This window comes from Onychostoma macrolepis, chromosome 19, assembly GCF_012432095.1.
Source record: "Onychostoma macrolepis isolate SWU-2019 chromosome 19, ASM1243209v1, whole genome shotgun sequence".
In the NCBI taxonomy this organism is placed as follows: Eukaryota; Metazoa; Chordata; class Actinopteri; order Cypriniformes; family Cyprinidae; genus Onychostoma; species Onychostoma macrolepis.
The window spans coordinates 20,477,202-20,505,201 of record NC_081173.1 but is presented as its reverse complement, the minus strand read 5'-3'; the positions used below and the strand labels follow the sequence as shown (position 1 = coordinate 20,505,201).

Here is a 28,000-nt window from a genome sequence, read left to right as displayed (position 1 = left end):
GTCAATTAGCGTCTTTTATTTCTTCAGAAGTGGAGCAGCATGGAATGTATGACATCAAAACTGTTCAAACTAATAAAAAGCTTCTGATCGTTGTCTCTTTCGACTGTTTAAGCAACACATGATTAACATTCGCACACATCGATTAATATTCGAACACATTGACCTTTGATACAACAGTTTTGCCTGTTAGCACTTGTTTCAGCACTGACATGACTGGGAGAATCGCATGATCTGGATTCCTTTCCATTATCTGGAGGATTTGGGCTAAGTAACACAATCTACTGTCCATGGAAACAAATAAATACATTTGAAAGACCCAAAAGACACGAGCTCACGTTGTATAAGACTGTTGAATAAAAAAATCGTGTTCATATGCATCCTTCCTCAAGTGCAAAATGCAAAACAGAAAATAAATGGTGGACTGAGGAGAATTTTGAAGACTTAAAATTCACATAAAAAACTGTTCTAATATGTGTTCTCATACCCTGTTTCAGATTTCATCAAAACAATACAGGCCTACATATTCCCATGATGCCATAACATTTGAGCTTTGAGGAACTTTAATTTCCTTTTCTATGTATTAAGTAAAACCAACAACAAGGTCGTTTCACGCGAGGCTACGTCAGGAAACCAATATGAACCAAACATACGCAGCTGTAGGTGGCGGAAAACGCAGTTAGACAGGGAGCGCAAATGTGTGCCGTGTGCCGGGACAGACATACATTGTGTCAGCACTATAGATGCGTCAGTTTGGGCGCTTCCTGAATTCTTCCCTGAGAATAGTGCGATGTAAGGTCAGTGAATGTGCATGGGTTTGGTTCGCACGTTCCTTGCTGATGGCTGTTTCCCATGGTGATAGCGCCATTGTAGTCTATATTGCCTTGAGGTGGATGCGGTAGATGTGTCAGGCCAAATACCGAGGCCCCCATCCCCACCAAAGAATCCGAGTAGCCTCCACCACCACTTACATAAACCGGGCTACCCTGCACTTGCGTCCCGTAATTGTTGTTGCCTTGAAGATGATGCGTGTCGTATTCCGGTGTGGCTGTGCCAGTCCCCGGATACCGCTTCTGAGGAGGCGGGCAGTTATTCAGAGGAGGTGGATATGACGTAGGAAGGCTGTACGCATTAGGCTGGGGTTTGTTGTACGATGCTGGAGAGGGTGAGTCGTAGGGCACGCTGTTAACCAGAGAATGCATTGAACTTAAATATGCACTCCCACCCCCTCCTCCGCCACCAGATGACAGGGCAACGGGACTGTGAGGAGACTGTGCTCCAGGAGAGGGCATCATTCCTAGCCCCTTCTGGTCCTTTTTGTACTTCATCCTGCGATTCTGAAACCATATTTTAATCTGCCTTTCCGTCAAATTGAGCAGATTTGCCATTTCCACTCGTCGCGGGCGGCAGAGGTAACGGTTGAAGTGGAATTCTTTCTCCAGCTCTACTAGTTGAGCAGACGTGTATGCAGTACGAGCTCGCTTGGAGGCGGCCGAACCGGGGGGACTCTTGTCTCCAGCGCAGCTCTCTACTGTACAAGGACAAAAAAGTAAACGAAAAGCGTTATTGCGCATGTCCCAGTATGAACCTCACTGTACAATATTCATCGTGCATAACTTTTACTGTTGTTTAAAAGACTGAATCACTCAGAAAACCCTACTGGTACAGCACCATGTATTGTGCCATGAAAGATACAGTTCTACATCATTTTAAGGATTATATGGTAATAATATCATGCTATTCCTGTTAAAGCAAGCATATTATTACTGTATCAAAAACATAATAGCTTATTTCTTCTCATTAGGTTATACAAAAATAGGTATTGGCATAGTCTGTTCCGGAAGTGGGGCAGACGGAGGATGCAATCAGGAGCCAACTGTACTGTTTTTCCACAACAGCACTACCAAATAATTACCAAATAAAACAGCTGAATATGAATGAAACTATGTAACTGTGAAGCAAATAGACAGGGGTATTTGTTGGGGGTGTCATCGGTGCACAGCCTTACTCGGAATTTAAACATCAAACCTGTCTGATTACCTCCAAAAGTGTGGTTTACATGTAGTCCAATGTATCATAAATAATCATTAAATAGCAATGGAAAGGCAATACAGGCTAAATTACAAATTCCATGCAGCATATATAGATGCCTGTTTATATATTTTATGGCATTTATGTTTTTAGCAGACTCTCTTTTTTTACCAAAGCAACAACACACTGCACAAATCATGTTAACGAATAAATAAAAATAATTCCATGTGAATACTAACTCCATAGGCTAGCTATAAGATTAGACGCGTTATAGCTCATATTCATTTATATCTTATTTTATAAACGTGTATATTTAGGCTATTTAATTTAAGGTTTTACAATGTGGTTGATGTGATCACCTGAAATGGTGCTACAGGATTTCTGCTTTGTGTTCTGACGGGATTCCTTCATCCACGGAAAAATTTGCTTTCTTGTGCCTGGCGTTGGAGATGCTTGCCCTGGGTTCTTGGTGGTGGTATCACTGCTCGGAATTTGGTTCAGGGAACTGGGGGAAGATGGTCCGGAATGGGCAGTAGGGGGCTGCTTGTTGTCGGGGATGTCTGGTACTGGGGCTTGTGTCCCGTTACTCCGTTGGCAGCCCTCGGAGATTTGACTGGGTTTGTGCGGAGCTGCAGAGCCACCAGGGGACTGCAGGGAGCAGGCCGGTCGATGGTACTCACTTTCCACATGAAGGGCCTGGAGATATTGCTGCTGATTGGCATCATAACCTAAACCGTTTGCGCTTTGATAGGGGAAGCCACTGTAAATTGCCGAGCCGTCGCAATAGGTCGCTTTTTGCATCTCGCCGTTTCCCAATGTTTATTTCACTTTCTGACAAGGTCCTGACACCTTCGTAGAAGAACATTGGCTCGACGTAGTCACGTGACACCTCTTCGCCAATGGGCTCTACGGGTGAACCTACGGTGAGAGAAGATACCGTGAGCGGGTGAAATAAGGCCTATCCATCTTACTTTTCAAAGCTCAGTTGACACTGTGGCGAGACTGGGAGAGCCGGTCACCACTTACCTTATGGCCAATTGCAACAATAGACAACATAACTGAGAACATGATGGCCGCTTAAAGTATTTAACTTAAACACACAATCAAAATAAGCTATAGCTATCTTAAAAATAATCTATATGTTAACACGTTTAAAAAACAATAGACAAATAAACACACAAAACCAATATAAATAACAGAGCATTGCGTTGTTGTAAATAGACAGTGTGAACTGAATTAAAGCATTAGGGCTATAAACAAGCAACGATCGTTGTCGTGAATTTATGCGACTTTCATTTTCATTGTCAGAACAGCTTCTTCTAATGCCGTCTATTAATTTTAATGTTAAATATACATATTTTCTATTCTAAACAAAGGCCGTTATGAGTCTGATTTTAGTTCTTAATGTGATAAGGTGTTCATGACATTTTAGTCTACATAAATACAAGTCCCTGCGTGTATTGTTTGGGTTCGAAAGTTGTAGTAGCAGGAAACCTGAAAAACCGGGCAGACGCGCGTCTCCAAACCACGCCATGATTTCTTCCTCGCCAACCCAAAATAATGGATGATGGTAACTGGCACCAGTGGATGCATGCAGGGTCACCAAGCTGGGAAAGCGATATTGCCACGGCCCCGGACTGGCGCAGAGCGCGGAATAACCACTGAAAGGTATTATATTTGCCTAGTACAATTTTCCACTCTTAAGTGATATTTTATATTATTGATATAACAACAATAAATACCCTGTTAAATATATCCCACCAGTCCACATGCTTTTATATATTTAAAAACAAAACGAAGACAGGATCACAAAAAAAAAAGAAAAAAAAGAATCATGCTTTACTTGGAGCGCACAATAAAATATATGGAAAGCAGTTTATTTCAGGAATAACAGCGATAATAATAATAATAATAATAGTAACATACCGATTAAGTACTAATTTGCTCAATAATAAAAACAATCATTTAAAAATGATTTATAACAAATACAGATATAACTGTGCTAAATTCAGGCCCAAATAGCATACTGAGACCACATAATTGCATAAAACTAAACTAAGAGGCCTCTTCAATTTCTAGACGACCCATCCATGCTTGACTTCCACTAACTCACTCTCTGGCACTATCATATACATGGAAAGCTAAAAGAAAAGACACTGAAGCCACAAAGCAGGAGACCCAGCTGCTGCACGGGAGGAATCTGGCTTGACTGTGAGTGAGTGTGTGTATGTGCGAGTATGAACTCTCCCTGAACCGAGATTTCAGTCGCGCGGTCATAAATCACAAACTCGCCATTTAACAGCCATGCGAGAACTCTGCCTCTGTCCCGCTTACCTTCCTCTCTGACGAGCAGCGCGCAGCACGGCGCGAGCTTCTCTCATTCAGCGGCAGAAATCGATCAAACAGCGGTCCAGGGTAAAGCTAAATCGGGAAGACAACAAAGCCAGAGCTGCACTTGCAGGAGTCATGGGACGTATCTGCAGTAAAGCAGAGACTCGGTCGCGCTCAAGGACTTAAATTCCTTCCTTCTGTCTTTTTCTTTTTTGACGTAGATCAGTAATAACGAAAGTTGTCTCCTGCGCCTTGGTTGTAGAGATTAAGCACCTTCACACATAGCCACATATTACATACTACTAAATGAATGCCTGTGTTCTCGGACCTATACTAAATGCCACCATGGGCTGCGCTCTAGTGAGTCTTTCGTGTACCACTAACGTGCACAAACTAGTACGTTAACACATACTCATGCACACCCCAGTGAACTCCCTCGAAACAGAGCGTCACCGTAGACAAGAAAAATTATGCAAATGAAGCGCCTTCTCAAGCACAGAAAGCAGTTCCACTCTCCTGTGAACACTGTCAGGACAATATACATACATACAACTTTATAAAATCTATAACTTTAAAATTACGCAAAGAGCTAGATTATATATTAGAAGTTTTGTGTTAAACAAATATAAGCTTGATTGTTACTAAACAACTCAAAACTGAAATAAAGATACTATTGGCCTGAAAGGACTGAATTACTTAGGCCTAAATTAATTACAGCTCGTTTAAGGAGATTATTAATCGCAGCAGCAGCAATAAAAAAAAACAACAACACAGCAGGTCTATACTACTACTACTACTACTACAATAATAATAATAATATAGGCCTGGTGCAACATTTTAATAAACTCCATCCATTTAAAAAATAATTGGTCATAAAGCCTGAGCTAAAGACTATCGGCAATAAAGTAAAGGATGGTTCTTCGCTACACAGAAAAAGATTATAAAACTCCCGGACCTCCAAAGTAGCAGGAAGAAAAAAGGGAGCCGCGAGCTGAGGACAAGAGGTTATGAATCAAACTCTTCTGCATACGAATGAATTAACAGCATCAGCTTGTGTATTTTCTCGGTCAAACTAGAAGATTTATGTCCTTACGCAGCACGGCAGTAAACACTGAGGCAGATTCTTGTTCTCGCGCTGCCCACTGGATTACAGATTACCAAAACTAAAGAGAAAAGAGCGGGCGGCGTGGGTTGGTGAGTGGGATTTTAAAAATCCTTGCGTATGCGATTTTTTGACAATTTCAGCATTTTGGACATTTACGCAATTGTTTCCTTTTTTCTTTCATTAAAACGATGACTAAGAGATTTCATTTCGCGGAAACTAGGTGAAAAGTAGATTAAATGTTCGGCATTTTTTAAAAACATTCCAAATAGCATATATAGAGCTGAGGTTTCTACGATTTAACTTCTTATATTAGGTGTGTCTTGTAGTACAGTATGCATTAACCTGCAATTAATCTGCATTAAACCGCCTAAAACCGTTACAAGACATTTCTCACGTTAGCTCCTGAGCGTTGATCCAACAGACACATAATGACAAATTGCACCCCAGAAACGTGGAAAGGAAGAAATTATGGGTCTTCAGTTTTCATATAGCCTAAGTGTGTGTATGCGTGCAGATAGCATGTGTAAGCCTTTGCGTAAATGAAATGATAGTAAATAATATATATAGCAAGACATGGCAGTTGTGTAATGTAATAGAAAGCTCACCTTAAGCAAGACACAGTCTCTCGGCTTAGTGATGGGGCACAGTCATTTATTTGGAGATCTACGGCAAGAAATAAGTATTATAATTTTTTGTCTCAACAGCCAGGAGAAATGTAGACAGTAGACAGTAATTAATGTCAATGTCTGTTAACTGAACAATTCAATAAGTGAACTCTAAACAAACTCTAAATAAAAATAAACAAACACACTTCTGTATGTTTGTCACTTATTTATGTCTTTTTTTATTTTAAATGTGTATTTAAGTTCAAGTTATCACATCAAATACTTTGAATTTTCCTTTTGTTTTTATTACAAATGGGTTACACCATTTTCATTGTAAATCCATTGCACTCATTACAAATGGTTACTTATTTGAACTCTAACTTGTATCTAACACCAGCACAGTGATAAACTGACATCAATAAAAAAAATGTATTAAGCCTACTGAAAACGACCTTGGTATAATTTATCCTTAAGCTTTGAACAAACGAATATTAACATAAACAATAGACGAAAGCTCGACATCTTTAATACTCAACCCTGGCTTTAGAGAAATATCAGTATTCAAATCCTTTACTTATACGACTCTTTGCTTCGCTAATGCAATTAATTACACTACTAATAGATCTAAATGCATATAATAATTAATAGGTGGAACCCCAATGATAACAGCACAAATAAATCAAATTAACGGATGTATTTTTACAGTTAAAGATACAAAATATTGGCGCATGTGTGAAAATAGGAATTTATCAACAGGAATATCATAAGGAATAAAACACTCGGGCAAATGTATCGAGTTCTCCTCCATTTTGTTTCCTTTCTAGAGAATTTAGATCGAATAGTCATTAGCTCTCAAGCAGCGGCCGCCCTAAGTCCCCCAGCCCATAAATCAAGACTGGAGCGTCGTGACCTCGTGCGGCAGCGTGCTTCTGGATGATACTCCTTATATTATATCCTCGTTTCCCATGCGAGCCTCCGCAACAAACGGGCCGCCACTGCTCTGTTGAGTTTTATTCGCTGTCTTGTGATTTATTCTTTCTGGGAAAACCCAGTTTACACACCGTCTACAACCTAGAGGGTTTACAGCCACACACAAGTGTTACAGATTTGAGACTACGTGCAATAGAAAGACATTATCATTAATCATTCACACAGTTCAAAAAAATGAAAATGTTTGAATAAACATAAATAGTTTAATTCTACTCCGACAAAAAAAAAAAAAAAAAGATCTGAGTCATATTTTCGTGTGAGAAAATGTTTTTGGGCTGTAGACAAATTTTTGAAAAGTTTGAAATGTTTTTAGAAAGTAGATGAAATTTACTCTATGAAGTCAATAAATTGCTCTGTATTACCCTGTACAATTATTTTGTTTAAAAGACATTTTAATTGTATTTCTTAGTTTTATTTACATTTATTTTACATTAAATTTTATTTAATACAGACTAGGTCTTGTTAAAAAAAACAGCATTTGTTCCTCGGGTTTCGCGGATCTTTGCTGATTTATGACTTATCACAGAAAACACCTATATAAAAATTCTGTCTAAATTTCTGTAATTTTGTAAAACAATATTAGATTTGCAAAGTGTTGCTTAAAGCAATGTAGCATTTATGTAAATGGATGTAACAATTCATTTTTTATTTACGTGTTTAATGGTTGTTTCAGTGCTGTTAAGTGAAGAATAAAAGTTGACTGACGAAGTTAAGTTTATTTTAGTGATCTTAAATTCGACTCTCTCTTGTGTTCATCCGCCATTCTACGGTAACTGACCTTCTCTTTGAGCCGAAAAACTCACTATAGTAGTGAACAATCAGCGGAAATACCTCAAAATAAAATCCATCCTCATGGTGTGCAGGGCTTTCTGTCTTTTTCTGTGTAGAAAAACATATCCGTTCATGACAGCTGTATAACATCATCCGTAAAACGTACCAGGCTCTTTCGTTCTTTTTAATTTTTTCAATCCCTATCTCTCCGGCTTTTCAGCAAGTCCACAATGACCCAACCCCACTTTAGTGAAGTAGGCTAGCGCTATCAGCACAGCAGCAGACCGGGGTTCGCATGCCATCCACCCCCTTCATCATAATATCGCAACCATATTATGCGCCCCACTCACGTGACCAAGTGTCTATTAAAAAGGAAACCTTTTTTGAACTGTGAATCATTAATAGAGACTGCTGTTAGTCCCCTTTGAGGAGGATCACAATGATGGAAAAGATGGTAGTAGTGTGTTCGAAATACTTCGTCGCAATTTAAAATTTCATTCTTATTTTTTAGCCTTTTTTAACCAAAAAAAATAAATAAAATAAAGCACATCACAGATTAGTAGAATGTTGTATGTGGGGAAATATGATGTTTTGGGGTATATGGGGTGTCCCCCACATATACAAAAGCATGCCACAAGTATTTCGACCTCTTAACACTAATAGTCTTCTTGTGTGCCAGTGTTATAGGAAACAAATGCATTCGCAATAGAACAATACCTGGCGTTCTGATTTATTAAAATGATATTAATAAAAAAAAAAAATTGAATCTGAATTTTCTTTATTTTTCCCCCATCTAGCATTATCTCTTAGAAATATACCATCCAAATACTTGCTACCAACTATATATATTAAAATCTAATATATCACTGTTACTGAATACCTTTAAAGAACTCGTGTGTGCAAGGTGGCCCTCTCTCGGTGATTACGGTGTATCAGTCAAACAAGACTCAATGGAAGTTCTTGTTATCAGCGGACCTACCAAGCATATGATCTTTTTGACCTTAAAATTTGCTCGTGTCAACACTGCAATACTGAAAATGACGAATGTGCATATGTAACAGTGTATGTGTAGAAGGTACTATTTTAGACATCATAACCTTTAGTTACAAGAGTCACAGGAGCTGAAGCTACAGTTCTGACATCTTTATAGAGCAGTGATCTATCAAGTCTACCTCAACAAACAAAAGAAAGAAGACCCGACCCGAAAGGGGCCTTCTCTTTACCACCATTTGGTGCTTGTTTTCCGGCAGCAGTGTGTTTAGGCTGAAAGCTCATCCAACAGACGTGGTGAAGCCGTGTAGATAATTAATCACCTCAGCCAGGCAGGACCGCTTCTCCCCCTTACACCAACGCTTTGTTCTCTCCAAAGCCACAATTTGAAGGAGTACAAACATTTCTCAGATTTTAACATGAGCTGAACTATGTTATTATTGTATTTCCATACTCACTCAAAGAACTCTTGGACAGAGGCCAGCGTTGCCCGTTTTTTGAGTGAACAGTGCCAAAGCGACGCATTATACATCTTCATTCTGACTGTGATGTGCTGTGTGCTTTATCAAGTGTAACTTATGAAAGTCAAATATTTAAAAGAGTAAACATGTTTCAAAACCCCCTTGTGTTGTTTAGACCTTTTTGTTAGTATTCACCTGCCTGCTATAACTAGAAACAGCCCTGGGGTGTTGCGAGACGTAACGCGAACCTAGGGTCCCTGGGGTCTGTCTGTTTGCTTCTCATACATTTCAGCATGCCTCCTAAACTTCCCACTGACCCGAGCACAAAGTTCATTAAGAACGCTTTTACACCGTATTCGGGACCAGGACAGTGCATAACGGGTGCAAATAATCCCCGTCTTTTTATGTAATTTTGATAACATCACTTATTTTTTTTATTTAATTAATTGTCATTACATTAGTGACTGCAGACCAGCATAAACGTATTTCAACCATTTCGTTTTTATTTCTTAACAAAGTGGTCTGCTGCTTTTCAAGAAGCCAACAGACAGGGTTGTGTTTTCACTCTAAATGGTTCGAAGAGTTTCGCCAGGGGCAGAACAAATCTGTTCCCAATGCTGACATTTGGAGCTCTTGAAGCAAGCTAAGATTACTACAACACGCAGACGAAGATAATTATTTTCCTTGGATTTACCGTGATCATCATCAAAATTAATAATGATGTACAGCTCAACGAAGTTTGACGATGATGCCAGTGGAACGGCAATGATCTTTGACTGTTTAATAGTTCTGCACATGAGTTCGGATAACGTTTGTTGAATGTGAATGAAATAAAAAAAGAGGTTAAAAATCTTATCTTTTTTTTGTAGCCTGTGTTTTGACAATGATAGAAACAGGTGTCTGACATAGCCTACATAGTAAAGAGATTTTGTAGCTTATGAACATCTAGAACGCATTATTGTTATTATTATTATTATTATTAGTGTTATCATTACTACTAGCCTAAACTTCTTGTTGTTGTTATTTACAGTTGCCTTATAATTGAGATTTTCAAGAGTCGAAAAGTAGCCTACATAACCACAGTTCATACATCTAAAAGTAGGCTAGTAATTCACTATTTAACGTTTGTATATAAACCGACATTTGACACTTAAAAAAACTGAATTATTCAGAGAAAATTCCAACAAAATTAAATTGTTTGATAACGGTAATGAGAAAACGGGTTCACATCAATACAAACAACATCTGTATAGCCTATAACGTGTACTTTGAACATGTGTTATATAGTTTTCTATATCTAACATCCAAAATTTTAGATTATAAAAAGCTTAGATTACTTACTCCAAACCCTCTTTTTGAAGACTGACCGGAAGAGGAGCAGCTGGTCGGTTCTGAGAGGTCTCGCTAAGTCGACGGTCAACTGCAAAATGAAAAATCCGACCGAACCTCCTGTGTCTATTTCTAACCAAGAGGTATCTATTATTTAATATGGTCATGTGAGCCAGTTAATTAAAATTTAAGCATGGTGGATTGAGAGGTGAGTTGCTGGTGTCATGATGGAAGTTTAAATTTCATGTCTGTCAAAATCTGAATCAATGATGACTGTGACTATCTTAGTGGCTGCAGTTTAAGTTTTTTTCTCTCGAAATCTAATTATTTAAAAAACGGTCAACAAAACTGATTTCAAATTCCACAAAGTCGTAAACAGACCAGATAATCTTTAAGATACAATGCCATTGTTGTCTCTGAGCAGTAACTGCTATTCTTGGTGAAAGTTAGTCTAAATGCACGCAAAAATATTAGTGTACTTTAGATTGCTAAATTGGCATCCATATTGTTATCGACCATTGATTTCCTCTACCTGTTTAAATAATCAATTGCACAGATTATGTTCTCTATTATAAATAATTTAGATGTGTTTTGAAAAGATTTGTTGAAGTGCAAATAATTTAGTCGTTTTGAACATTAAATTGATATTTTATGTCAGATTAGTCTTATAAAGTAAGTTATGCATAAATATAGAGTACGGCTTTGGTCTCCCTATAAATTTTAAAATACAGGCCTTATTCAAGTTCCACTACTGCCCCATGCGTTCGAGAAATAAATAGACCATGGTCTGGAGGGTGTTGAATATGGCGAGGTCAGAGGTTAAGGGGTCGTACACAGTGCTTCAGTTTGATGATTGGATAGCTCGTTTCTGTCCTCTGCTTGACCCCAACAGTAGTTTACACTACTAAGTAGCCTACTGTCCGTCTCTAATTTATTTCAATATACTTCTATTGGGGAAAGAGTTAATGGTAGCCTATTTGTTATTTAAATAGCCTATATTTTGATTTTGGAAAGGTAGGCTACTGCACAAGAGAAATAGCTACAGCTTAGATTACATTTACAATGGACGTAAATTCAACTAAGTAGTCTATAGATTGTCCTGAGAAAACAAAGAGACTGGGTGGCGCAAACGAGGTCTGTTTGTACTGAAATTATTATAATTTCAAGAATGACTCAAAGTGTTTAATATCAGTGTATGTGATTTTGTCACAATAGTCTACAACAGTTTGGATATTTAGAAATAAAGTCTGCAGTATTTAAGTTAAATATGCAATATTTCAGCGAACTATCAGGTATTTTGTAACGCTGTATCTTAAAATCAGCTTAAAGGAACAGTAATATATAACCGCTATGCGCGCTTTAATTATTTTAATGGAATAAATAAAAACTAAACGTCACAAGACTGAGGGCAATATAACTTGGTTTGTGAAGTGAACCGTTTTTATAGGCTATGTTATAATACCTTGAAAAATCAAACAAGCAAACCTAAACCGTTGGCCCAAATAGCACTGGCAATTTACATAATACAAATTTCGGAGGCAAGCTTTTAGTCTAATAGCGACTGTTTAAAGTTTTTGTTATTAGCTATCAATATAGCCTACGTTGGAATAAAACAGTAACATGATTCAGTAAACAGCTAAATTACACAGCCTACATTAGTCCTGTGGATTAAACTAAATAGATAATACACAATAAAGTCATTTTTATTATTTTCACGGGAAGCCTACAATTACTTGCATACAGGCTTACTAAAACAACTTGACATCATTCACCAATATACAAATAACCAAATACACGAATATTCACAGCTTTGATGACGTAAATACACTTAACAATACTCTAAAATATGGGACTAAGACAAATAAGATAACTACTCCAGGAAGATTGTTCCTATACTTGTGCCTTCAAGTTAAAATGTCAATTTGTACACGCGTAACTAGCGCAGATCTTCACAAACAAGACTCGGTATGTCTCGGTTAAAGACAGAAAACGTAACGATCCATTGTCCAAGTTAAAGTACATTCTACTATTGTTCCTTTAAGAGAGAGAGAGAGAAACTATTTTTACAGGAAGGATGTGATTTCCAGCTCAAATTAGAGCGGAGGAAGAGGTTGGGAAGGCGAGGTTAAGTTGCCTCATCGGACACTGAATAAAAAGTAACCCTGTGAAGTTCCGATCCTAATACTGCTATGTGTTCTTCTTTCTTGTTCAGTTCCGTTTGTGCCGATTTGCTTCTAGCACTATAGGTTCGAGGAACAAGGCGTAGGAAGCAGTGTTTGCTGCTGCTGAGTGGCGTCCGTTTTCACGTGATGGTTGGAGGGCGCAGAGCTCGAGGAGCGGATCTTTGTATTAGGCAGCTTGTGGTCTTTCTTCCATTTCATACGGCGGTTCTGAAACCAGATTTTCACCTGACGCTCAGAAAGACACATAGTGTGCGCTATCTCCACTCGTCGACGTCGAGTCAGATATCGGTTAAAGTGGAACTCTTTCTCAAGCTCAAGAGCCTGCTGGCGCGTGTAGGCGGTGCGAGACCTCTTGGGCACTCCTCCAGAGTAGCTGGCGGTCACTAAACACACAAACACATAACCAAGCAGGTGTTATTGACATTCTCAGGTATTGGTGAGATGTCGGATAATTAGTACACTTACTAAACATTTTGAAGAGTACTAAATGAGTAGAGTATGAAACAATGGATATGCCTCGTTCTTCGAAGATAGCACTCCATTCACACGCAGTAGCCTATTGATGTAACTAGTTTGGTAGCACTGCAAAATGGAAAATAACTGAATTAAAAGGCCTGTTTGGTGATAACTTGGTAAACGATAAACTTTCTTTTGAGTCATACGAAACAAACGCAAATGGACAGGGTGGAACATCGAGGGAAATAAAATTTGCGAGAACTCGTAATCACCGGGACTTCATCTCGATGGCAGTAAATCCTCTAAATGAGCAATTACAACAGGGTATGTTCCCCACATGCCTTACGACGAACGCCCTCCACAGGGCTCCTAGAGCTTTTATTGCCCGTGCACATTACTTACCGGTATTAACATGGACTTTTTTCATCCAGGGATACACCACCGGCTCTTTACCCTTCTGTGCGCCTGGGAGAGCCTCTGACACGAGGCTACAATCCTTGTTCGTAGTTGAACCAGCACAGCTCTCTGTGGTGAGGCGGGGTCCATGATTCTGCGGAACGGATTGAGGTTGCGCGGGATGACGGTCGGTGAAATCGTTGAGGCCGTTGGTTGACACATTACCGTAATCATAGCTCGGCTCTTGGTAGTTTGATCGCGGGTATGATGCCTCCTCGTGATGGGGGAAGCCCGCGTCTTTCGGCCGCTCATAATAATCAGAGGACACGGGCATGTATCCATTCTGCTGATATTCCTCGCAGGGTGGGAAAGAAGGTTCGATGTAATTTGAATTGATCAAGTAGGAACTCATGATCATTAATTTGAAAAGTGCAACAATTCTAATTTTTATCGTGCTGTCGTTTTTCTGATCTCTCCAAAACCCACCTACTCCTCTGTCAAATGTACAAAGTTGGTCGGTCACGTGAGAAATGCGACCAATCAGCGCCTCCTGTGGGCATCGTGTAAACAAGCACCAATAGCAGGCCAGGCATCAGCACAGCAAAAAATGTGTTCGAGCGGTCAATGCGTCTGTTTTTGTTATCGAATCAAAATATATCAGAAATTAATTCGATATAGTTACCATATGCATCGCATAGAAAACGAAACAGCTGACTGTATGTACAAGATGTATGTTAAAATGCATTATACAGTGAAAAACAATTGAGTACAACAGAGAACGTAATTTATCACGAAAGCATCCCCTTCTAGTGTTAATGCCCTTTCTCATGATAAATGTACAAAATATCTCGTTTGTTTGTGAACCACGACCTGCAGTTTTGTACCCTTCAGGGACTTTAACATTTCTATAGGTACCCCAAAAGAACCTTCAAGAAGGCCCACGACCACTTTAACAAAAGAAACTATATCAGTATACTCAGTGACTAAGTATGCACCTGTTAATGAATAGCACAAAGACTACTTTCAAGCCAGCAACCGCATCAACCAATAATTTCACACGTCTTTTGTAACAAATGTTACAAACACAATGAACAGATTTAGCTTTGGGGGTTCCACCACTGGCATCGTCAAAGAAATATTACGAAAGACCATTAGTTAGACGATTTGCTCGACATTAAAGTGACCCAAGCGTGTGTAGTCAAGAACAACGAGAGGATGCTACATGAGCCTTTTAGTTGCACACATTTGCATCTTTCGATTTTTATCTTTTGAATTATTATTATTACTGAATTAATAAGAAAAACCTCACATGTCTTCAGCAAAAGCAAAAAATACATAAAATGTAATGTCTAAGTGTCTAAATAAAGAAACATGGCTTTCCTTATTGTCTCATAGAAGCTCCATAATGAAATATGTTGGCTTTTACGTTTTATATTTTTTAACTGTCCACTTAAACTGAACTGGACATCTTGTCACCTTTCATGTATTGCACAGTGGCTTAGATCCATTGTATTTCGTCTTATACTCTAACAAGACTAGACCAAAACTAACTCAGAATTTGTATTCAGGACGTATTGAACTATCATATGTAGTATGCAGGCAACCACTTATTGTTTATTACAGTTGGCTTTTTTTTAGTTTACTGCAATACAGCACTGTTTATTCAATTATATCCGTATTGATATTGGTTAAATGATTTAGATCCATTATAATAAAGATCGCAATGTCATGTTTATGATGTTGAAATATCTCTATGAAACATCCATCTTAAAAAAAAATGTCAAGCCAATACACTTTTTTCAAACATTTCTCGTTTTCTGGGAAATGCACAACACAGACAGACTCAATTCCATAAAGTTACCATATTCCTTTTAGACTTGTTAAATAGCAGTGTTTATATGAACACTAAAATATAACTCAGACGGCCTACCTTGTGTAAATTCGTGAGCAAAATATTATCCCTGACCCTGAAGCTTATATGCCAGGCCCAGATAAACCAAAATAATGACACATCCTTTGCGCGACAGGTAGTTCCCATGTAATGTTTCTTTATCCTTAACATTTCCATGTCACAGTGAATCAACAGCCACCCTGAACTAAAAACTCCTGTATCCACGCGAGCTTCAAGTTAGTATTAACTATGTGAGCCTCATGCGGTTCCACAGCTTCAGAACCGCTCTGGCTACCTTTCTTTAATAGCTACACAGAGATAACTTCAGTTTGACCTCTCAGTGACTCGATGTCCATTTCGCCTCTTATTAATCTTGTTCATTGACAGTCTTTGTTAAACAACAAGGCGTGCCCTCTGAAAAGGTGACATTTTCATATTTGTTAGACGCAGTGACCTTGCGTTTACCCCGGCCTTGGACTTCGTTTATCCCCTCAGGGAACAGGGTCCTTCTGGAGGTCGGAACGCGGCATATATATATATATATATATATATATATATATATATATATACATATATATACACATATATATATATATATATATATATATATATATATGTGTGTGTGTGTGTGTGTGTGTGTGTGTGTGTGTGTGTCTATATATATATATATATATATATATATATATTGTGTGTATGTATGCATGTATATATGAATATAAAGGTATAAGGTATGACAAATTCATTACTCATTTTATTTTCTACTTTATTATAACAACATATTTATTACTACTAGTACCACCACATGTTGTTTAATTATTGGATTTAACTTATTGATAAATTAAAAATGCTAACGAAAAGTCTTTTAACCGTACGGGTTAAAAACAAGCCAAGGCTTTAGTTTTCTGAGGCCCATAAAAATGATACCATGTCGTCTGTTATTCATTAGGTATATCTCTCTCCTTTGAGTACAAAACTGGAGGGCTAAAATTAAACACGCAGCAATATTTACATATTTAAGACAAGTAAAACTAACAATTAATCACAGGATCAGATGAAAGAAAACTATGATTATACATATTTAAAACTCGCATCTAAAAGTCTTCTTCATCGATATTACATCGATGAAACAAATAGGGGAGACCGGTGCTAGCTGTCACATTTTTATTCCACGTATATTACTCAGGGTATTGAAAGTCATTTGAATGAGAGAAAATGAAAATGAGAAACTGGCAATTATTGCTATAAAGAGCCTTAAACATTAAACCAACTGTTAAATGCAACACGAAAAATGTAAAAGGTAACAGGCTACATTTCGCCAGCAGATTGTATAAAATCAATCTGATTACACAACTTAAAACATACGGGGCAACCTGCACCACCGACCTTTTTTTTTTTTTTTTTTGGAATACCCTTGTTATGAAAACCTGCTTTTACTACATAACTGGCTTAAGTTTAATTTAACCTAGTGTAGTCTTATTGTGTTAAACTGGCCCAACTGCTTTTACAAAATACAATGATATTTCACTTTAATTTGAGGATCCAGATTACTGTTGATTTGAACTGCTTTTGGCTGAAAGCAACATATAAAATCAAAATAATTTCAAATCGCAAGCATTTCTGTAATTGGACTTTTGAATCAAAATCTTATGATTACAGAGATGGCCTACAGCCGTTGTGTTTCCCAGTATAACATCTCCGGTCTCTTATGAAAAGCAATATGGCCATATTAAGTCATCCGTTTTCTGTAAACCCGTGAATTAAACGAATATACAACATTGGACAAAAAATTATTCGAAATTACTTACATTGAACAAATTTTGTCGACACAAATGTGTGATATTCAGATTTATTTATAATGCCATTTGGTATTTAAATTTTCTGTATTGCAGAATTATTATTATTATTATTTTTTTTTTCCGGAAAAGGTCAGATATTTTCACAAAATGTAGGCCTATGCATTCTTTAAAAAAATTAAAATGAATATTAAACAGAAATAAACCGTTAGGATATCCAATAAAAATACGTAAATTTTAATATTTATAATTTAAACAATTTGAGGCCTGTTTTCGCAAAAATAAATAAATAAAATAATAAATAAATAAATAAACAAATAAATAAAATATAGAGAATTTAATAATATATAAATATGATATATTCGATGATTCTTCGCTTGTCTAAAACGATATTTGTCTAAAAGTGATGAGTAGGCTATTACATAAAATTATTTGTGAGACGATTTCAAATAATTTTACTACAAACCGTCTCAATACCGTCTCGGCATCGTTTAGTCCTAATTTACCGTAAATAATGCTAACAGCATATTCTCTTTTTATTGTTCTTTTCTTTTCTGTTGTCTTTTATTTTCTTCTGTTAAAATGACGAATGTTTAGTTTTCAAGATGCTACAACATGAAAAAACTACTCTTCAGAAATATGCAAACAAAGAAATGTTCATTGCGGAAATATTATCAATCCTAAATGCAAATGTCCTGTCGAACTTATGGTCATCAAATGGGATTTATTCAAAGGGAATTCACCAATCAAACCCCTTAATAAAACCTGAATACTCAATCTCTGGCACAGGCGGAGGAGGTAGTCTCTTGGGGATGCTAACCCAGGGTCACCCAGCTTGCAGAGTTCATCGCGAGGTTAGACCAGAACTCACGGGATTCACAGCTATTCCATCTTTTGTGCCATTATAAAAGTGGCACTGCGCTCTACAAGAACAGATGACAGCTACTTGTTCTGCTGTAAACTTTTGACCCCGGCCCTCCCCCTACCTTCACAATCTCACTCTCACTCTCAGACAAACAAGCACAAATAAACAGATGGACACAAACAAGCCTTCGAGCTCATCAACTTTCTTTCTCCCTTTTTCTAACTCTTTCATTCTTTTCTAAGCTATTGTTTTCCCCATACATCTTTTATAACTTCCATTTATCATGATCACTAATATTAGGCCAAAACTATTAATATGTTATCAAACAACCTTTATATCTCCAGACAGCTTGGCCTGCTGTAGCCATCAATTTCGTTCTGCTGATATCCAGGCTGCACCCAGATTTGTAAACCATTTCTATTCTACCGAGAGTCCCTGCAATTAAAGGTGTATGCGGGAGTTATTATTCTTTTTCTTTCTGTCTTTTCTATCCTTATAGGGAGAAGGGGCGCCAATGCGGGTGACACTGAACTTGGCCAAAAGCGAGCTCTGCTGGTGGTTTACGGCGTGTGCACATTCATCTTCCTGCCGCCGCTGACCTCACGGTGAACCAGGAGCGAAGACATTTTTCTTCAGTCCCTCTCTCTCCTTCATTGTCTATCGAATTCTGTCTATCTCCCACTCGCTCTCACACTTAACTTTAAGTATGCGGATGTTATATGCGCATTTCCTCAAATAAAGCAGGCAAGCAAAAACATCTTTGTGTTCTGCATTAACGTTTTTATTTTTCCTGACACTACGTTTTGTGTGCCTTAAAGATAACATAAAACAGCGATGTTGGTTGTGATAACTAAGTGTTGCTGAGCAGTAGTGGCGCTTGAAGATGATTATTATTAATAATTACTGAGTTTTATCAGATTTCCAGTCACAAAATAGCCAGTTGGTCAAAATGTGCCGAAATATTATAGCCTAGCTATATATTGAGGGTATAAAATAATTTTAACAGAGGGAACACATTTTTGCATATGTAATTAGATAGATAGATAGATAAATAGATAGATAAGGTCTTCCTGTCCTCTCTCTCAAAACTTTAGGTAATTCTTGATTTGGGGGATTTATGCATCAACGTCTACCAAAAAGTCCTGTGAAGGGTGTAGTTGATACTAGGAAAACTGACAAAAATCATCAAAAACACTTTTAAAAATCATTATTTAATGCATGGATACAAAGGGCAGAGAACGTTACAGTATAGGAAGGAAGCAATTACAGTCAGAGAGCAATGCCCCCTACCACCCATCTGCCGGACAAGCAGGTCTTCACAGTATAAGCCCCAATTAACGCAGTTGGAACTTGAATGCGTTTATGTTCTGCTCATTGTTTCACTGAGGGCCTAAAGAAAATTTTGTCTCTCAACAGCAGCGAAAACCCGAAACAAACAAGCTCGAACTTACCAAGAGCTGACCCTCGTCCACCCGAGTGAATCCGGTCGACGTGTTTCCAGTCCATAGCAATCTGGTTTGTCAGAAGCAGTTGTGGATGCAGTCAAGGAACACCTCTACGGTCTGCGGAGAAAGAGAACGAAGCTCCACGTCAGTGCGATTAAACTTTATATGCGATATAGTGTCGACTCCCCAAAACCATAAAACTGACTTTAATTGCCACCACGTGACTGTTTTATGGCCAGTGAGCCTATCTGCCGTCTCACTCCGGGTGAATTTTACGATCTAATTCGTGGACCAAACCTCATTATTTATCTTACCCGCCAATGTCACGGATCCAGAATGGTAAAGGGTCTAGTAAAGTTTGCCGCTCAAAACCCTGTCCAGATTTCCAAAGAAGAGAAGAGTGCGAGACACTGGGCGTGGACGCACACTCATGTTGAGAAGTTGGCAAGGGAACCATAAGTGCCCTTTCCACATCGGGTGAGTAAAGTAGTGATTATAGTGCGTCTCATACCTGTTGAACCACTCAAACAAACTTTTACAGAAATGAGGAAATTGTTCTAAACTATCTAGACTCTAAACAATGACTTGGATAACATTTTATCCAAGTTTCCCAAAGTGGAATAGCCTACGGTATTTTGAAGTTTTATGTACTCACCCTCACATAAATAATCAAACAATTATGTGATGCATTTGACTCTGACGTCTGTCACTTACACACCAAAAAAAAAAAAAAGAAAAAAAAGAAGAAAACACCTGACAAATCACCGATATCTTTTTAAAGTAAAAACTTTATTGTTATGAACACTGCATTTGACAACACTGTTTTCTGCACTTCCAGTTGGCATTCAAATTTCACGAGAAGGAAAATAAATAATTAGCGTTTCCCCCAAGATTTCAAAACGTACAACACTCAAACATACTCAAGTAGAAAAATGAGGGCATGACAAATATGCGGACAAGTCTGAATGTAACGATTTTATCAACACACAAAGATGACAGTAGCCTACAACACGAAAAAAAAAAACAGGTCTTCTACTTCAGCTTCACAACAAAAAAAATACAATCGATATTTGATATCGAATTGAAATAAATACATAAAATACAACAATTCATATTTACAAAGCAAGAGACATAAAAACCAACAACAAAAACATTTTAAGTTATGCTTAATTTAGTAAGCATTTAGTAATACTTTTACAGGTTGGTTTACCTAATGCACCTTTCAGAAACTTTTTTAGAAACATTTTTCGTCAATACGTGTTATATTAATTTACACCTTCATGTGGCTTTTCTAAGACAATGCATAGATCTTTCCACATACGCAACATTACATGAAAACACAGAGAGGAAGTGTTTGTTTCATTTTTTTTTTTTTTTCTAACCAAGGACGCAACGCAGGGCGTTCACTCTCTCAAGACCAGTGGAAAGTTCTTTTGTAAAATGGGCAAAGTCTTCATCCCCTTGTCGAACACACACTTGGAATAAGGAATCAGACGCGCACCCGCGCACACACACCTATTCAAACACTAACAGATTTAATTTATATATGCACATATACAATATATACACAGTTTCACGGCCGGTATCCGCTTCCTGCAGCCGTCATATTCATACTCTTCAACTTGTTGTCCTTTTTCCATTTCATTCTCCGGTTTTGAAACCATATTTTGATTTGTCTCTCTGAGAGACAGAGCGTGTGTGCAATCTCAATTCGTCGGCGACGTGTCAGGTACCGGTTGAAGTGGAACTCCTTCTCAAGCTCAAGTGTCTGGTAGCGAGTGTAGGCTGTCCTGGGCCTTTTCCCCTCCGGTCCGGCCAAACTGTCTGTTACACACAAAAGTGTGACATTGACATTTTTAGAATTTTAATGTACTATAATACATATTATGTAATGCACGACACATAACTGAAAGGATATGCATCAACCTCAAAGCATGCGTGACATTCTCAGGGACAGAAAGCATCAAATTTAATTCGGGTAATTTCCTCAAATGAAGTCAGTTTTATTTAATGAATTTAATAGCACGGACAATTCATAACTGGATAATCGACAAGACAATTAATAATAGAATTAGGTCCTTTTATTTTTATAAAAGAAAATTCATTTTAATTTTTTTTTGGAGACATGGAGTCTGTAAAATAGGACAGCATGCTGGCTGAGACATATTTCGATGTAACAGTCCAAAACCAAAGTAAACTAACTGTATTTGCATTAAACGTCCCCAGCTGATTTTGTGTAAAATTTGACAGGAGGTCATTCACACCCAAACTACAACACTCAGAACACAAACAGAAAGAAAAGCAGAACTCAATGTTTGCAGTTTACCATGACTTATATGAAGTTTTCGCATCCATGGATAAATCTGCGGTGCCTCGGATGCATTCTGTGCAGCTGTCTGCGCACTTCCCGGTGGCTTTTCTTCCTCCATAGTGCTGGACGCTTTAGAGACGTCCTCGCGACTGAGAACCGTCCCGACGCTGTTGGTCGTAGAGCCAGCGGTGCTCGGTAGTGAGGTTTTCAGAGCGCGGTGTGACTGTTCGTTGACAGGAGAGTTGGCTAAGGATGAGCACGGGAGAGAGTCAGAGGAAGGCTCAGCGCTGCTCGCGGTAACCGGTTGATTGTACCGGACAGGCGTCGCAGTTGGACTGTCTGTGTAGCTTTGAGTTCGCTCACCAGATGAGAGAAAGTGTCCGGTGGTAGAGCGCCCGGTGCTGAGATCCATTCCATTGTAGCCAAAAGCATACCTGCCCGAATGCATGCCCGTAGAATCTCTGCATTGGCCACTAGAGCTGTGATCTCCATAGTTATGTAAGGGATAGTCCGCGCCATTTGGATAGCGACCGCAAAATGAGTTCACAAAATAAGAGCTCATTGGTTGACAATTATCTTATAATTATTTTTAGTTACTACAACTACCTTTATGGAGAGAACAATTCTGCCGTGTGTGTTTGATTTGTGTCTCTTGATGGTTTTGAGCTTCTATTGCACCCTTGCACAATTTATGATGAATTATGGAAATGAGTGAGACACAGACTTAATGCTCCCTTACGTAGACTCCCAAATATGGGGTACGGCTTAGAGTCACGTGTTTTTGTTGACCAGTCGTAAATCCTATTCTGTGACCTCCAGCGGTAAACTCACGCGTAAGCAGGAAATCAGGGTGGAATTGTTTGAACACGGGAGCGCGCAACAAGAGTTTCACCGAACTAGCTGGTGTGTGCTATGCAAGATTGTAGCGGCGCGCCATCCTCTGGTTAGAGGCGGGACTACCTAAACCATCAGACTCGAGGCGAGCACGCAATGGGGTCATTCAGAGGGTAACGACTCTGCGGTAGAAAAATTGTATCTGCTGAAACAATGCGCCGTGACCTGCACACAAAACACGCGCACCAGAATGTCTAGTGGATTTAGTAGATTCAAAAACACACACAACTATAGGTTTGAAATAATCGTCAAAAAGATTCTCGAGTATTGCATGTCCACTCAAAATACGCCTCATAATTCCTCAATTTCATAATTCCATATTTGGTACAAAAACAGGGAATTTGTTTTAGTTAATTATGATTTAGTTAGATCAATTCTAAATATTTATGTCTTCAAAAAGAAGCAATTCAGGAGACGCTGTACAACAGACTCGGCCTATCTTTTCGAACGTATTGGTAAGTTCGTTTAGTTGTCAATTACTGTTTTTAAGAGCATAAAAGAAAAATGTCTCTGAATACTAAAACAATATAGAAAGGTTATATATTTCACACAGTTCACTGCGTTTTGCCCGATTCCCATGACCAACTGAGGTACAAGCAGCAAAAAACATCAGCATCTTATGATTATGAAAAGAGCTAAGCGGTAACAAAGTAGCTGGTCCTTGGTCAAACACATTTGAATGTAAACGCTTTTTGTAACAGACATTGTAACCTATGCAATATGTAGAAACGTTCATTCATTAACGAGAACCTAAATTAACGAGCACACTGTGCTATAAAATGCATTGTTAAAATTCAGATTTACAACGATTTGTGATACTAAAACTTTATTTAGGCCTATACTTTGATAAGCTAACAAACAGCTAGCCTAATTGTAGTTGAAGTAGGCTATATATTCATAAAATAGTACCAATATAACAAGAAATATTGCAAATACATTAATGAATATATAGTCTGAATAAATGACACTGTGCTAAAATTGAATTCACTTCTAGAATCCTGGAGATATTAACTATTTCGGCCTTAGTTCAGCACCTTAAGACCCGACAGCTCCGATGTCGAACAATCTACTTGACTGACCGCGCTCATCGTAAAATGCACAAACTCACAAAGATAGCTGGAGAGCCTGACAGCGTGATTTGTTACAGAAAAGCCCATTATCTAGAAACCAGAAATAGTTTTGTCTTCAACTGAACTGCGGATTTAAAATACAGCGATCCTTTCATTCTGCCTTCTGCCTCTCTAACAGAGATGCAGCTATAGTTTACCTATGAAATAAGGTGCAAAAACATTATATCAATTTCTTATATGTTATATCAAAACTATATTCAGAACGAGTGAAACAGTCTACACAAACAATGTATACATCGAACACAAAAATTATAACGGAAAAATTAAACACTTCACATTTTCAGAAATTCAGCATGCAAGTTGTGACATTGTGGCAAAACCAAGAGCCCTACACATTCTGGTAGCCTACTGTAGATGTTTTAAACAACCTGACAAGACCATTTTCTGTATAATGTCATTGCTATGAAAACTAAAAAAGGATCTGGAATCTGTAGGATCTATCTGGAATCTGTAGGATCTATCTGGAATGATTCCTTTCCACTTCACTTCACATTCCAGCATCTGTTACATTGATAGGATAGCTTGAACAAACGAACTTAAACCTGCTTATGCAGCAAAGTGGTAGGTCACCACCTAGTGGTGGTTTTGATGTACCACCATTTACCTCGTCCTTCACAGAAGATCTACATAATTATGCCAAGCTGTTACATTGTCCTCTTTTGTATTTATAGATTTTATTTAGGCTATAATTAACTATAACTATAACTATAATTAAACATCCTATAGGACCTCTTTCCCTGATAACGATAGACGTTAGATCTTAAGAGCGTTCTAGAAGAAATCTACACTTTAAAAAGTTAAATGAAATTTTAAAATTTTGATTTTAATAAATTTAAACTCACATTGTAAAAACTACCGCATATTGTACGTATATAGCCTATATAGTCTGTAATAAGTTTAGGTGTAATTTTGCAGTTGCCCTGCAGGTGACTGCATAGTCTGTCTCTTTATCGTGCACTTTTCGCACTCGTACGATGATTTTCAAGTTCTAATATATGAAGCTTTGAGGGAAAAGATTATTTGTAGCAGCGTTTCAATTAGGCTATCTAGATAAGCTAAAACATAACCTACACCCTAATTACAAATAGGCCAATTATTATTAGGCAATAGACCTATTATTATTGCTCGAAACAAACTTTTCTGAAACACGGACCACACCACAGCTCTTGCCTTAACTCAAGTGTGATGCACTGAATAGTTAGGATAATAGCATCAAATTCAACAAACTGTTAGGCCATATCGACATACTGTATTGCACAACCTTCTCACAGAGGTATAGCCTACTTTTTCAAATACAAATAGCCTACTGTTTTGCTAAAGCAAAAAAAAAAAAAAAAAATTATTAATCAGCCTTCTTTAATTAAATGGCTTTTATCAAGACATGACCAATATTTGAAAGGTTTATAGGCTACTCTTGTCTTAAGGCACAACAGTAGGCTAGGCATAGCCTTGTGGATATTAAACAACAAGAAAGACAGCAGCATCAACAAACATGACGACGACCTCTCCATCCAGAACAAACAAACAAACCTCTTTTTTAATAAAAAAAGAAAGAAAGAAAGTGTGCAGTATTAGGCTCCATTACATGAGAGATGTTCGACAGTAGCCCATTCATAACAAACTGATTCCTTACCATTCAGTGTGTCTGTTGGTCGACGAAGGCAAGAAACAGCGATCAGTGACGAAAAATACTTCACAGCTCTTCGGAAAGCTTCTTTATCATCTCAAAGAACAGGATGAGCTGCTCTCTCTTTACTGTCAGCCAATGCAATGCCCAATTCGATGGTAGCGAATGTAGAATATTAACGTTACCTTAAAATTAAAAGACAATAAATTAACAACCGACGAAATTTTGGAAAGGCGGAGGTAAAAGAAGGCTAGACAAAGCAAGGTCAGGAGAAGAATGCAGCTCTATTTTGGGTAGAGATGCATACACATAAAAAGTTAACGTTCATGTGGCCTTAAAACACGTGACCAAATGGTAGCCAATAGGAGCTAGCGGCAGCTCATAAAGTTGTACGGCAAAGTAGTAAATTTTCATAAACAACAACAGATTTATAGCTTCTCTAGGGAAGAGGACAGAGGTGGGGGCTGGTAAAGCAATGTTTGCAGCCAGGCGCCATTTTACAAATAGGAGGAGCTCACTGAAAAAGTAACTATAGATTTATCCGAATTACAGTGAAATAACTAAACATTTTTAACATCAGTTGTTGAATTGTTATCATACTGCTAATAATTTAACCGATAACACCGATTTAAATAAATAGCCTATTGCTTAAATATAGTTAATAATAACAGCCTAATAATAAAAGTCTCCAAATATTGTGGAGGACAATTTATACTCGCCTTGAAAAAACCTATTTAAATATTTGTATCGGAGAAACGGAACACAGTATTTACACACTATGGTTTACTTTAAAATGTATAGCCTTCACTTACAGTCTAAGTCAACTAAGATATATACGATTACAAGAGAAAAAGATTTTGTATTATTTAGATATAAAGCTGTCATTATACGACCGATGTTCTTTGTGCCCACATTACCACTGTGGGTGTTAAGTTTATATATGTTCCCAGAATTTAGAAACTTCGTACTGATGTTAATGAAGCAATAAAGACAATATTGCCATTTGAATTATGTGACTACGTGTTTACATTATAACATCTAAATAGTCTACGCACAAATATACATAAGAGTTTTCACATTTGTTGTCCCCTCCTGAGTCTATATGGCTTTGTGACATATAGGCTCCAGTTTACAGCAGGCCTACCATTGATGTGATGTTGGCTTGTCAACTTGTCAATACTGACTTCTAGCCTAATGATCGAAATATAAACGTAGCCTAAGTCTAAAGGTATTTATGCCTTTTTTTTATAAACTACACGATTGCTTCTAGGAGAGACATGCTGTGATGTTTTATTAGCCTAATTAGGGCGACGCTACCGCTCATCATGACTAGTTAAATTCAATTCTTTCTTTTTTTTTTCTCTTTTTTTTTTTAGTTAAAATTCTTAGTTTTGTATTAATGAATTTATTATATTACATTATGAAAGTTTATATGACTGTGAGCTAGTAGATCTTGGTCAGCAGTTACAAGAAACAGAATCCGTGGTGGGTTTTTTTTTTTTAACAGGATAGGTTATAAATCTTGGGAGCGGACACGACGAGAGAAATCAATTATGCAACCAGATACGCATAGGATATCCTCTAAATTAAGACACACCGAGTAATTAATTTATTTCTACAGAGCCGAGACATTAAAACGTTTACGACTTCACATGCATGAACAGCTGCATCAGTGGTTTAATGGATGTAGTTGTAGGACACGTCTCTGTAGACACTAGATACACAACAAGCTGTTTCAAATAAACGTGAAAGTCATACCTTAATTCCCATTTGAAGATACTCATTCGGGAGGTTTTGTCCGTTCATGCTTGCTATATGAATTTGGGGCGGGAGATGTCCAAGTCCTTTCTAAATCCCCGATGATCCGCAGCTTGACCGCGTCATGTGTAAGCAATATTTTAGAAACAGTCATTTCCTCCTGTAGTAGCCTATAGACGACACATTACGCAAAGCAACATTTTTTGGCCAGTGCTGAAGAGGAGTGAGTGCTCGCTGCATATGACTGGAAGACATTCCAGTTTAATTCTAAATCATATACTTTTTCATACTGCTGAGTTGTTGAGCAGGAATCATCGGTGCCGTTTTTACGAGCTAGGGTGATATACAATCCCATTATAGCCGGAGTTCATATTAAATCCCACTTCTCTGGCATTGGGCCATGAAGTCACATGATCACTCACTAGACATCCAATAAGTATTGCTTTTGCTTTTTCATCAGTTTGTAAGAACAGTAGTTAATCTTTTGAAATAGTCCATGGACCGCTAATGATCACGATTATTATGAAAATTAGTAGGCCTATCTCAAAATATACTATAGCCCCCCACCCCCCAAATCGATTTGTTTTTGACTGATTTTGAGAATCGCACAAGTCAAAACAGTAACTTCCAAAAACTTATGA

General features: G+C 37.8%; 3 protein-coding genes and 1 long non-coding RNA gene across 9 annotated transcripts; 1 reads left to right on the top strand and 3 right to left on the bottom strand.

Annotated features, from left to right (window-relative positions):
* Position 1: 1 nt before the first annotated feature.
* On the bottom strand, positions 2-27,931 carry hoxa3a (homeobox A3a). Of its 5 annotated transcripts, XM_058754538.1 has the most exons (6): positions 27,360-27,931; positions 25,608-25,786; positions 19,646-19,756; positions 6,070-6,127; positions 2,388-2,946; positions 2-1,528 (listed from the first exon to the last, which is right to left on the bottom strand). In XM_058754538.1, the coding sequence occupies exons 5-6, from the start codon at positions 2,827-2,829 to the stop codon at positions 735-737; spliced, it is 1,236 nt and encodes a 411-aa protein (XP_058610521.1). In that variant the 5' UTR covers positions 2,830-2,946; positions 6,070-6,127; positions 19,646-19,756; positions 25,608-25,786; positions 27,360-27,931; the 3' UTR covers positions 2-734. The 5 variants fall into 5 exon arrangements, with proteins under 5 accessions (XP_058610521.1, XP_058610525.1, XP_058610522.1 ...); XM_058754542.1 differs by lacking the exon at positions 27,360-27,931 and having other exon boundaries at positions 2-1,525; positions 25,608-26,681; XM_058754539.1 differs by lacking the exons at positions 19,646-19,756; positions 25,608-25,786; positions 27,360-27,931 and adding an exon at positions 7,891-8,389.
* Positions 2,954-18,951, top strand: LOC131526311 (uncharacterized). 2 transcript variants are annotated; one of them, XR_009267422.1, is made up of 2 exons: positions 2,954-3,696; positions 18,694-18,951. It is a non-coding gene; the product is annotated as an uncharacterized LOC131526311 (long non-coding RNA). The 2 variants fall into 2 exon arrangements; XR_009267423.1 differs by lacking the exon at positions 2,954-3,696 and adding an exon at positions 10,645-10,753.
* Positions 11,931-14,981, bottom strand: hoxa4a (homeobox A4a). The gene is made up of 2 exons (XM_058754549.1): positions 13,652-14,981; positions 11,931-13,176 (listed from the first exon to the last, which is right to left on the bottom strand). Exons 1-2 carry the CDS (start codon positions 14,061-14,063, stop codon positions 12,851-12,853), a joined length of 738 nt encoding a protein of 245 aa, XP_058610532.1. The 5' UTR covers positions 14,064-14,981; the 3' UTR covers positions 11,931-12,850.
* Positions 20,450-25,575, bottom strand: hoxa5a (homeobox A5a). The gene is made up of 2 exons (XM_058754547.1): positions 21,966-25,575; positions 20,450-21,463 (listed from the first exon to the last, which is right to left on the bottom strand). Exons 1-2 carry the CDS (start codon positions 22,510-22,512, stop codon positions 21,213-21,215), a joined length of 798 nt encoding a protein of 265 aa, XP_058610530.1. The 5' UTR covers positions 22,513-25,575; the 3' UTR covers positions 20,450-21,212.
* Positions 27,932-28,000: the final 69 nt, after the last annotated feature.

What these genes read in the sequence shown, in the direction of transcription:
- hoxa3a (XM_058754538.1), bottom strand. Translation starts at nt 2,829, where the DNA reads ATGCAAAAAGCGACCTATTGCGACGGCTCGGCAATTTACAGTGGCTTC. An exon ending in ATCCTGTAGCACCATTTCAG is followed by an intron (nt 1,529 to 2,387) that starts GTGATCACATCA and finishes GTCCTTGTACAG; the next exon opens with TAGAGAGCTGCGCTGGAGAC.
- hoxa4a (XM_058754549.1), bottom strand. Translation starts at nt 14,063, where the DNA reads ATGATCATGAGTTCCTACTTGATCAATTCAAATTACATCGAACCTTCT. An exon ending in AAAAGTCCATGTTAATACCG is followed by an intron (nt 13,177 to 13,651) that starts GTAAGTAATGTG and finishes TTGTGTGTTTAG; the next exon opens with TGACCGCCAGCTACTCTGGA.
- hoxa5a (XM_058754547.1), bottom strand. Translation starts at nt 22,512, where the DNA reads ATGAGCTCTTATTTTGTGAACTCATTTTGCGGTCGCTATCCAAATGGC. An exon ending in AAAACTTCATATAAGTCATG is followed by an intron (nt 21,464 to 21,965) that starts GTAAACTGCAAA and finishes TGTGTGTAACAG; the next exon opens with ACAGTTTGGCCGGACCGGAG.